Source organism: Hemiscyllium ocellatum, chromosome 47 (genome assembly GCF_020745735.1).
Source record: "Hemiscyllium ocellatum isolate sHemOce1 chromosome 47, sHemOce1.pat.X.cur, whole genome shotgun sequence".
Taxonomy (NCBI): Eukaryota; Metazoa; Chordata; class Chondrichthyes; order Orectolobiformes; family Hemiscylliidae; genus Hemiscyllium; species Hemiscyllium ocellatum.
This window is the reverse complement of record NC_083447.1, coordinates 13993493-14005943: the sequence shown is the minus strand read 5'-3', so window position 1 is coordinate 14005943 and position 12451 is coordinate 13993493. Positions and strand designations below refer to the sequence as shown.

The 12451-nt window shown below is 45.3% G+C and overlaps 1 protein-coding gene across 2 annotated transcripts in view; it reads right to left on the bottom strand.

The window, feature by feature from the left end:
* The window catches only part of LOC132836789 (sodium/calcium exchanger 3-like), a 368268-nt gene that overhangs the window by 281648 nt on the left and 74169 nt on the right, over positions 1-12451 (bottom strand). For both annotated transcript variants that reach the window (XM_060856259.1, XM_060856260.1), the window contains exon 2: positions 5219-7048. In XM_060856259.1, coding sequence (XP_060712242.1) covers positions 5219-6993 — 1775 coding nt within the window. In that variant the 5' untranslated portion in view covers positions 6994-7048. The remainder of the gene's footprint in view (positions 1-5218; positions 7049-12451) is intronic.

Sequence of the window (12451 nt, the reverse complement as noted above, 5' to 3'; positions counted from 1 at the left end):
TCCAAACCCATCTGGTTCACTCATGTCCTTTAAAGAATAGCCTATAGAACAGAATAGATTAGATTCCCAACAGTATGGAAACAGGCCATTTGGCCCAACAAGTCCACATCAACCCTCCAAAGAGTAGCCCACCAAGCCCCATCCTCCAACCCTACATTTATCCCTGACTACTGCATCTAATACTGTGGGCAATTTAGCAAGGCCAATCCACCTGACTCACACATCTTTGGACTGTGGGAGGAAACCAGAGCACCCAGAGGAAACCCATGCAGACACAGGGAGAATGTGCAATCTCCAAACAGACAGTCACCCGAGGTTGGAATCGAACCTGGGTCTCTGGCCCTGTGAGGCAGCAGTGCTAACCACTGAGCCACCATGCCACCCATAATAGACTTCAATGTCACATGTGCTCAATGAGTATAGTGAAAAGTTTATATATGGCCAATTACAGAGCCAACTTCAATACAGAAGTATCTGCCATTTCTTTAGTTACAAGGTTTTAGACAATACAGAAGTAAAGTGTTCAGCATTACAGAATAAAAGTTCAGTGTAGCAGACCACGCTGTCACCTAGCTTCCAGTCTGCACCGGGCCCTGGCTCCACGCCATGCTGGCAACATGCAACACTGGGAGGCCGGCTGCGCCAGACCGGGAGGCCCCTATGGTAAGAGGCAGCCGTGCCAGGCCAGGAGGCCGCTGTGCCAGGCCCGGGTCACTGCTGGATGCCTGGGAATCGTCTCTCACCAGTGGTCAGAAATCATTGCTCGCCAGAGGTTATGAATCGTCACTCACCGGGAGGGTGGGAATTGTCGCTCGCCCGGAGGTCAGGAATCATCGCTCACCCGGAAGTTGGGAATCGTCACTTGCTAGAGATCGGGGATTGTTGCTTGCCAGAGGTCGGGAACCATCGCTTACCAGAGGTCAAGAATTGTCACTTCCTGGAGGTCAGGAATCGTCACTCACTGGAGGTTGGGAATCGTCGCTCGCTGGAGGTCAGGCATCATCTCTCGCTAGAGGTCAGGAAACATCACTCATCCGGAGGTCTTGAATTGTCACTCACTGGAGGTTGGGAATTGTCTCACGTTGGAGGTCAGGAGTCATCGCTCGCCCAGAGGTCAGGAATCGTCACTTGCCAGATATCGGGAATCATCGCTCCCCGGAGGTCAGGAATCGTCACTTCCTGGAGGTCAGGAATCGTCGCTCGCTGGAGGTTGGGAATTGTCGCTCACTGGAGGTCAGGAATCATCACTTGCCGGAGGTCAGGAGTCAAAGAGTGAAAAGATAAGAAAAGAAAGGACCAAAACAAAGGAAAAGAGGGAAATGAAGAAGGAAGGTAATCAACTGACATGTGATCCCCAAATCCACAGCAATGGGTTGACTCTAAACCTACCTTTGAAATGGCCTAGTAAGCAACTCAGTTCAAGAGCACTTAAGAATAGGCAACACATGCTGGTCTTGCCAGCAATGCCTATATTCCACCACAGTACAAGAAGCAACTGAAAAATTCCTTAAGAGATTAAATGATCTCACCAGATCAGGTACGGTATCAGACACTTTATTTTACCTTGCTGAATAGGAGTGTCAGAAAACTCCTCATACTCTGAAAGGAAGCCTGAGACAAATAGCCTCCAGGATAACAGCACACTCCATACTTCCAAAGCTCACTCCAGCATCAAGCACTCTCTCAATGAATACCAACATTGCTGAAGAATGAGCTTCAGAAATCCCAGAATCCCGCTGCCTAAGATAAGGGCTACCTCATTCGTGCCAGCCCCACAGCTCAGTGAGTAGCACCTCACCTCTAAGTCAGAAGATGGGAAGGTTTAAGTTAACTGCACAAAATGTAGGCTAACATTCCCAGTGCATACAAGGAAGTGACAACTCTCTCCAGCTGCTTCAATAGCCCCTTCCAAAGTTCTACCACATAGAAGGAAAAGGGCAGCAGATCCCTGAGGAAACTACCTCTTACATATTGCCCTTCAAGTTACACACCACATGATGTGGAACCATACGATCGTACCTTCACTGCCAATAGGTCAGAATCTGGAACTTCTTTCTGAACTTTAAGTGTGACTGCATCACATGGACTGCTGAAGGAAGTAGTTCACCAGCACCAGTTAAGGTTGGGCAATAAATGCTGTCCAAGCCAGTGACACCGTTTTCTGTGAACAAATACTTTTAAATGCCATGTTCCAGGGATGTTAAACCGATTCCTGATTACCCTTTCAGGTTGTATGAGCCAGTGTTCACACACCCAGCCCCCTGAACATCTGACAGAAAGAACAAATCCAATGTCTACCCCAAAGCTGGACATCACCGAGACCCACATCAATAAACAGCTTCAACTCCCTCTCCCTCAAGGCTCCCCTTTGCACAAATGACCCCAGTTTTTCTAAGGCTGTGTGCAAAACCTCAAAGGCCATCAGTCCAGTTCCTGCTTGGAGACAGTATCATGTCGTAGTTAGAATAATCCACAAACAGGAAAAGTAATAGAAAATTTTGAGCAAGTCAGGATTTCTTTTTTTTTAGACTTATTTAATTTTTGACCCTTCAAGACATTCTAATTCTTGATAGTGTCGGGGTGCTGTCATATCAAACAATCTACTGCATGACGTCCATTCAATTTCAGCATCGCCTGCACCTTCCATTGGATACAGAAGATGACAAAGGGCCATCTCAATGACAGAAGTTGCTTTGCCACTTCACTGTTTCATGCAGTGCTGTGTGTGTTTAAATAGTGCAGAGCAAGACCGTCCTATTGTGCAGTGTGAAGTGTTGATAATGTAATAAAACGTTGCCAGTAAACCACCATCTATACAAACAAAATCACCACCAACAGCAGATACAGCGAAATTAACATCCCAACACAAAGGCAAGGCCAAGAGTTAGACTTGATTGTAAGAGTCACCCTTCCTAAAAATGACTTAGGAATGTGGAGCCACAGAATATCAATATTTATACCACACCAAAAACAGCTCATCGCGAACTGTGAGTAAGTTAACTTCCAGCGGGTTACATCATAGAATCAGAGTGTCAGTTCATGACTCACCCTCAAAAATTCAGGTACACTTTCAAGAGTTCTTTTAAAAAAAATATTTTGCCATCGAGCCATACCTAAAATCTTCTGTCATCATTAACACACTGCCAAATGAAGGTCATTCTCATCCTCCGCGCCATGATGTGAGGAGTACTTGTGAGATTGTGAAAATGCCAACTGATTCACTTTCGTAAACATTGCTCGTAGCAAACACAAAAACCTTATATTTGTTCTATGTTCCCCAGCAAAAAGAATAAAGCAGACACAGTCAACAATGGGCAAGCGGGAAATTATCTCCCCTCACCACCCTTTTCCCAACCTCAGATGGGGATTATTTCAGGATCACCATACAATGCGAGCCATAGGCAATTATTTCTGTGGTCATAGAATCAGAGAGCCCCTTACAGTACAAAAGGAGGCCTTTCAGCCCAACAAGTTTGTACTCACCATCTGAAGAGCATCCTACCCCGCCCCTCACTGATTATTGCTAGGATTAGTGAATGACAGGGGGAGTGGGAAGCAGCCTTTGATTGTTGGGTTGGGGTAACTAACTTTAACCTAACTCGAGCGGAACATTGACTTTGCACGATTAATGGAAGATAATCTTTGAATATAAAGCCAGCCTTACCCATAAATATTTTTTAGATTAAATTCCCTACAATATGGAAACAGACCCTTCAGCCCAACAAGTCCACACCAACCCTCTGAAGAGTAATGCACCCAGACCCATTCCCCTACTCTATACTGACCCCTGACAAATGTACCTGACATAATGGGCCATTTTGCACAGCTATATCACCTGGCTTGCACAAGGAAGCCCACGCAGACACAGGGAAAATGTGCAAACTTCACACAGTCACCCGAGACAGGGATCGAACCTGGGTCCCCAATGCTGTGAGGCAGCAGTGTTAACCACTGAGCCACCATGACACCCATTGGGCACGTTAGACTCAAATGCTCCCCATTGCTGCTAGAAATCGAAGAGGGATGGTAATCAAATTTGAATCAATTTTAAATATCAGCAAAAGAGTCCACATTAAATGTACAGATTGTTCCTGGAAGATGTGGTAAATGCTGAAGCACACAAGTACAAACGGACTGAGCATCAACACGAGTCACCCACTCAACTGCCACTTCTTTCAACATGACTGCCCAGGTTAGTCGGTCCCTCTGTTTGTGCTGGAACTTTGGGAGGATTTCAACAAGAGTGGGCAGCACAGTGGCACAGCGGTTAGCACTGCTGCCTCACAGCGCCTGAGACCCGGGTTCAATTCTTGACTCAGGCGACAGACTGTGTGGAGTTTGCACGTTCTCCCCGTGTCTGCGTGGGTTTCCTCCGGGTGCTCCGGTTTCCTCCCACAGTCACAAAGATGTGCGGGTCAGGTGAATTGGCCATGCTAAATTGTCTGTAGTGTTAGGTAAGGGGTAAATGTAGGGGTCTGGGTGGGTCGCGCTTCGGCGGGTCGGTGTGGACTTGTTGGGCCGAAGGGCCTGTTTTCACACTGTAAGTAATCTAATCTAATCTAATTTCAATGTGGGTCTCTGGACCCCAGAATTTGGAACATGGAGGCAGTCCCAAATCCTAACTGGGAGCCTCTTGTTTCTGCCTATCGCAAAGCGAGAACCCAGTAACTGGGGCCGCCCCATCAAGGAAGGGTGAGGGGCATGGTAAGAGATGTCGAGAGCGCAAGAAATCGATCGATGTCTCAGATTTGAGGTAAATTGGGCATCACGGTCTCATTGTGGTGGGCCTAGAGGATGGCTTTGCCACACCAACAAACAGTTTGGGCATTACGGTCTCTGTTTGCTCCCACCATTCCCTCCCCCCCCCCCCCAAAACAAAAGTTGACCACTCCACACATGTCTCTCTATTTCGTGGACACGGGAAAGATTTGGCCAAAGGAAAACAATGTTCTGACATCTTGAAGTTATCCCCCACCAAGGTGCTTTGTTGTTTAAAATGGCCACCCTACTCAAGCAGTTGGATCCGTCTTCCAACCCGCTCTTGGGGAAAATTCCCCGGTGGCAGGGAATTGGTGGAAAAAGCGTCCCAAGGTAAGTCTCCTGATTTCATCAATAAACCTGCTTCAAAGCCAGGGGCAAAGAAAACTCTTCCCCTTGCATTAGCACCCTTCTCAACGTTTGGCTTGTGTTTAGGCAAACCCCATCTCTCTGTACTTACACAGTCTCATCGTTGAGAAATTCCAGCTCTCCAATGGCATCCTCGTAGTCCACTCCTCCTCCCCTGGCCGTGCCTTCCACTGTCCTGTATGGCACCATAACGGTCCCCCGAGCACCTGAGGTCCTCAGCACCTTCAGCTCCATGACACCGACGCTCTCACTCACATGATAAACTTTGTCCTCAAAAGTGAAAATGCCAGCATGGTCATCGTCCAGGATTGTGACTGTCGCAACCAATGGGGAGACAAGACGCCCCTTGGGATATTCTGTTGGATCTGAGTCAAACATGCCTTCGGCATCTCCGCTTCTAAGGTTCCCCAGCCGGACAAAGAAGTGCTCATCTTCCTCAAATATATCATCATCAATGATGCCCACCGTGATCTCTTTTGTCGTTTCACCCGGCTTGAAAATCAAGGTGCCTTCACTGTACTCATAGTCTGAGCCTGCGTTGGCCGAGCCGTCTTCTGTTCGATAGTCCACATAGAAGGTGCTGTTCTGCTCTCCGCCCTTGCACACAACGGTCAGCGTGACGAGGCCACAGTTCTCGAAACATTGGTAGTTGGCAGGCTCAAAGCAGATTTTGCTGCACAGCTCCTCCGCGGGGTCAGACCTTGACTCGTTAAGGTTTGCTGTCCTTTTTGCATGATCAGCGGCATGCTTCTTCAAGATGTTACCTGCCCCGGTCATCATTCGGGTCGCTTGGATGCGGTAGAAGGCCCTACTCTTTTGCTGATGGAGCAGGGCATAGTAATTGGCCAACTCAACCAGCTGCTCCAGTTCTCGATCTGGGTACTTTTGCTTGAGGTCCTTAAGAATTCGGATGGCTTCTTTACGACTCTCATCTAAGTCCTTGGCTTCCAGAGAGATCACAGTTCCATCAGGAAGGACACTGTCTCCATGCTCCAGTACCATTTTCCCATCCATCTCGATTCCCTTGGGGAGCTCTCCCTCTGTCTCAATAATGATGCCTCTGCGCTTATCCGCACGGTACCTTTTGTAGACATACTTGTAGAAGAGTAGCCTCTTGTCAGCAATCCAAGCAAAGACCACACAAACCGGAAAGAACATTAGAGTCAGCAATCCTTCCCAAACCTCGACAATGCCAGGTGAGAAGACGGCGAGGATCAGGTACATCCAAATGTAGGCAAAAATACTCCAAGATGCAGTGACAAAAAACACTCGCAAATGCTTGACTCTCCGAACCTCACCATCAGGGATGCAGTAAACGCATACGGCTATGATGACAAACATGTTGAATGCTGCACTGCCAACGATTGTGCCAGGTCCCAGGTCTCCAGCAAGAAAACCATGCCCACACACTTCAATTAGCGACAAGAGAATTTCTGGCGCAGAAGAACCAAGAGCCATTAAGGTCAGGTTGGACACCGTCTCATTCCAGATTCGCACGGTGGCCATGCTGGTCTCGCCATTGGGTAATGTGATCGTGATCTCTTTCTCCTGTGATGTGATGACTTCAATCGACGCCATGAAACGATCAGCTATGATCGAGACACCGAGGAACATGTACAGCATCGCAACAAAATAGACGATAGCCCTGGCAACTATGTCTCCCAAGGACGGATTCTGTGGGTACCACACTGGGAGGATGATCCCGCGGGTGCAATGGAAGGTTCCGAAACACGACGAATTGGGTAAGTCAATGGGGTCTTCGGTGTCAGTCCCTTCCACCTCCCAAATGGTCATCATGAAAATGGTGACCATGAACCCCGTCCCCAAGACTGGGGACAGGAACCTCTTCCAATGTAACTTGGCCATTATGGCTCACTGTAGAGGATAAACTTGCTTTCAGGGTCTTCCAATCTTTAGATGCCTGTTATACAAAAAGGACAAAAAGGAAACTATTAATATGATTACAATTCTAGGCATGGCAGCTGAGACAATTCTTCAATTAAATCCAACAAAAATTTGATTCAACTGTAATCAGACCAGACAATATTTTGAAGGATTGTTTGATGAAGTCTCCAGCAAGACATTAATATCATTTAGACATTAATCGTTTAAATACACAATTGATGTTGATCCAAGATACAATTCTGATATTCAAGCAGTTTCAATGTTTTGAAGTCTTCCAAAGAGAAAACTAAATCCTCATTTCGAAACTCATGATGTTCACATGTGGATCATCACTGACGAATCAATTACATTGAATTTGGATGTGTAAAGGGGATAGTGCAGTCCCAATACCAATGTAGTGAGTGTAATTCATATAAGACACCATATAGGCTTCATACCTGGCATGCCTGTATGGAATCAGTGAAACTGAACTGCAGCTTATTTAGGTAAGAAAGACTTCCATTTATATAACACCTTGTAGGTTCCCGGGTCATTCCAAAGGGCTAATCAACAAATGAAGTAATTCTGAAGTCATTCAGTCATAGAGATGTACAACACAGAAACAGATCCTTCAGTCCAACTCATCCATGCCGATCAGATATCCTCACCTAATCTAGTCCCATTTGTCAGCATTTGGCCCATATCCCTCTAAACTCTTCCTATTCATATATCCATCCAGATGCCTTTACAATGTTGTAATCGTACCAGCTTCCACCACTTCCTCTGGCAGCTCATTCCACATATGCACCACCCTCTATATGAAAATGTTGCCCCTTAGGTCCCTTTTAAATCTTTCCCTTCTCCCCCTAAACCTATGCCCTCTGAACTTTCCCCACCCCATGGAAAAGACCTTGTCTATTTACCCTATCCATGTCCCTCATGATTCTACAAGGTCACCCCTCAGCCTCCGACATTCCAGGGAAAACGACCCCTGCCTATTCAGCCTCTCCCTGTAGCTCAAATCCTCCTACTCTGGCAACATCCTTGTAAGTCAGAGATATGGCAGCCAATTTACACAGAAGATCCACAAACAGCAATGAATTTAATTACCAGGTAATCTGTCTCTTTAGTGATACTGGTTGAAGAATAATTACTGGCCAGGACAGTGTAAGGAATTGACATGCCTTTTTTTTTGGAAATACTTCATGGATTTTTTTTGCAACTACCTGAGAGGAAGGCAAGGACACAGTTTAATAACTCATTCAAAAGACAGCACCTTTTTCAGGACAGCGCTCCCAGTGCACAAAATCAAATGATGCACTCAAGTGCCTGGAGTGGGACTTGAACCCACAACCTATCAAGCTTTGGGTGAGGGAGCTACTCACTGAGATACAGCAAATATCGATTATCCCTCTTGTTGTCTGAGGCACTTTGGTGAGGTGGGTCCAAAAATAGAAGTATCTAATCTAGAATTAGACCTAAGTACAGGGGCTGTGCTTCATGAGCCAGTATTGGGTTTAATACTGCACCTTCAGCAATAATCATTCATGACTATCATGCTTTGGTTCAGCGTATCATCTGTCTGTTCAGAGTCTCTGTCTCTTGCAGATCTGGCAGCACATTATCTGCTTACTTGAACGGCCCAGAAATTAGCGGAATCAAATCTTTTGTAAACATGTTCTCAAGATCCAGAGGAAGAAAATCCCTGAGGGTTCAGGTGCTCAGTTTATCACGTGGAATTGTCTATCTTGAAAACATCATTACAATCCATCAAGGTGACAGCTTTAATATCTTCAACAGTCGGCTAGTGTGCCAGACTGTATCATAAGCTGCTGTCAAATCAAGAAATACAGATTCCGTCTTTTCTAGTTGAAAATAGCAACTGTATCAACAATTTGTATTTATATAGCACCTTTGACATTGCATAACATTTGACTCTTTTGAACAGTAAGTCATAAAACATCCTCCCAAGCAATCAAACTTTGATGGAGCCACATAAGAGGACATTAGCTGACTGACAGTTTTGTCAGATCTCGGGCTTAAGAAAAATCTTTAAAGGAGAAAGGCGAGGTGGAGAGGTTTGGGGAAAGAATTCGAGAGCTTGGGACCTAAAGACATGTCCCCAAATTAACTGGTGGAAATGAATCGGATGAAGGTGACCACGCAGAACAAAAGTCAGTCCAGTATGTTGACCGCGAAATTTTCAAGGGAAGTGCTTTTCCCCCGGCATTTATTGTTAACAGCAGGTATGGGAGCCTGGGAATGGAGGTGAAAAGGCAAGTCGCAGCAATGAATAAGCCAAGCAGGGCCTGGGGAGGGGGTGAGTAGGTGTTTTCTTTGGGCAATGCAGTTGCAAGTCTTTTCTAAAGGGGGGCTATGAAGGGTAACAGTCTACAAAAGAATACTAAACTAGCTGAGAGCCAGGGAAAATTGAAGTCACCAACTCAATGAATTCCTTACAAATTATTGCATTTTATATGAAATAATTTTGAGGGAAAAAAAACTTTCGTTGCTAATTTATTCCTGTTGTCTTATGTCAATTTAAATGCTGTGGTGTCTAAGAAATTAAAGCTTTCTTGTATATCGGGGCTTTATGTTTAAAGGAGGGCTGACAATTAAGGATATTGATTCTAACCTTGCTTCCCAGAGTCTAAATACTTCACAACAATGCAAATATAGAAGATAATGTTGATGTGATTGGATCATCTAGTGAAGAAACTAGTGAGAATGAAAAGGTAGCACCCAAATATCAAGAAGTTGCTCTTCAGAACTCTCAAGAACAGTCCTCGACAAAACAAACTATTTGAACCCCACAGCCAAATGTATAAGAGTGGAACATGGGAGGCTGGCCACGAGTGCGTCAGAATACTTGAGTCTAAAGGAGGCAAAGAAATGGATGAGATTACTGATGGGCGGAGACAAGGCTTACAGCCAAGAGGTAGAAATTGACCACCTTGGTAATGGCCTGGATGTGTGGTTGAAAATTCATCCCAGGGTGAAATACAGCACCAGAGTTTCAGACATGGCTGCTTCAGCCTCAGATAGCTGCCATGGAGAGGGACAGACTTGGTGGTTTGGAGATTTTGGGAAATGGTAGATGGTACCAAAGAAAATAGTTTCCATCTCCCTAAAATTTAGCTGGAGGAAATCTGTCCAAGTCCAAATGTCAGGCAAGCCCTCTGACAAATTATAGTGTTTGGAGAGGTCAAAAGAGTTAGGGATGAGATACAATTTGTCATTTAGGGCATTAGAACCTTGGAACAACCTTGTGATGATACACATCACTGAGTATAAATACCACATATTGGGCAAAGTCTAAGTATAAATGCCACAGACTGGACAGAGTCTCCCCACATGCCAGAGAGCGACCGCAATATTACAGAGTAGAAGGAACACTCTGGAAGATACACTCTGGTGTGTGTGTGTGTGTGTGTGTGTGTTTGTGTGTGTGTTATGTGTGTGTGTAAGTGCACGGAATCAGTGAAGACACCAGTGCGCAAATAATTTTATTCAGTACTTCCACCACCAGAGAAAACACCCATGCGGCCAGGGAACCAGTAACAAGCAAAGCCCAATGGGGGCAACGCTTGCATGAAAAAAAAAGAAGTGAGGGCGAAGGATAGGGATTAAATCGAAATAGAATTGGAGGGGGGAATAAAGCACTCCACCCTCTGTGGTGCCCATCTGTCGCCAAAGGCATTGAGAGCATTGGTGGACACCACATGCTCTCTCTCCAAGGAAAAGGGGCAGACTGTTGACCAAAATGGCTCCCTCCACAGCCCGCTCCCTGGACTTGTCTACAGCCGGCCAACTAGGCCCAGGAGCAAACCAATACCTCTTTATGTGGCTTGAAGTTAAAACCTCACAGGTAATGATCCTGCGGAGCAGCTTGAGCTGTTTAAGGACGTTAAAGGTGCTACATACATGAAACTTGTTGTGTCGCTGAAACTAGTATCAAAGAAGAAATAGGTTCCATTCAGGATGATGCAATGCAGGGTTCCACAAGCATCAAACCCCAGCCCCAACTCCCCTGTCAAACTTTACACCAGTTCATGTTCTCCTTCAAACAAGAGCCCAGACAATGAAAGCTAAATATTCTTTTTGGTATCCTTTTATATTCATATTCATGGATGTTCTTGGTCAATGGAATGTCAGAGTGAGAGAGACATTGCCTAAGTAAGGCAGAGACAGAGTGAGTATCTGTCTGTGGATGTGGTAAAGTGGGAATTCAACTGGTAAATCTTTTGTAAGTTTAATAATAGAACAAATGTCAGAACCAGACCCAGAATCAGTAATCTTTAAAGAAGTTAAAATAACCTAGTTAAACAGGCAGCTGCTACCTATCTGTCAAAGACCTGATATTCCTTGCCTGAATTAGATGTTGATTACAGTAGCAGGAGGTTAAGAAAAACAAGTGACTCATCAGAGCTCTACACATAAAAAAGGGTTGTTTAAAGGATGTTTTTAGACCATGGTCAGAGAGAGAGTCTTCGCCAAGAGTGAGACACAGAGACAGTATTTGGGAAGCTAGCATAGAGTGGGAAAGAGGTGCTTCAATTAAAGATTACTGCAGGAAATAGAGTCTTCAGAGTGAGAGGTGAGCGACAGAGGAAATAAGACGCGTATTAAGAGGCCGACCTGCACTGAAGCCATTGGCAGCATGACATTTAAGAGCAGGAAAAACAGCTGACTGGTGAGTAGGATTGGTCAGTATTTCTAATCTTTGAAGTGAAACTGGGTATTTAGTTTGTGTTTAAGTGTTTGGTCTTTTTCTCTTTCTGAAAATAGCTTGTTAAGTTTTCATAGTAAGTTCATAATCATTCTAAAGGCAACAACTAATTTTTAAGAGTTATGGGATTGCAGGCCAAAAGGGCCAAGTGTGAGTACAGTATGAGTAAAGTCAAGGATGTACCACGGGTCCGAGACAAACACATCTGCAAGACATATCTGCAGCTACACAAGCCTGTGTTTGAGGCATCAGAACTTGAGCAATGGCTGGAGGCATGCGGGAGGCATGTATAGGGAAGTGGACACACCATAGATGCTGATGTCCAGGGAGAGAGGGAATGGGGACTACAAGGACAGTCTTAAAACAGTTAGTTGTGCATGGTTCCCCTGGATCTATTTTGCTTGCTCATTGATATTCCATTTGGAAAATTAGTTGGGCAGATTGAGCCAAGTCCATGGCACCACAGGCTACTCAGTCGTATAAGGCAAGGTGAAGAAGAACGGAAGAGCGATAGTTATATAGAATTCCATAATCAGCAGATCAAATGGGAATTTTTGCAGCAGTACACTTGTCTCCAGGATGGTGTGTTGCCTCCCTCCTGCCAGGATCTAGGATTTCATGGATCAGTTGCAACGCGTCCTTCTGAGGGTGGGGTATCAGCTGGAAAACATTGTCCATGTTAGTGCCAGATATGTGAAATGGAGGCGGGAT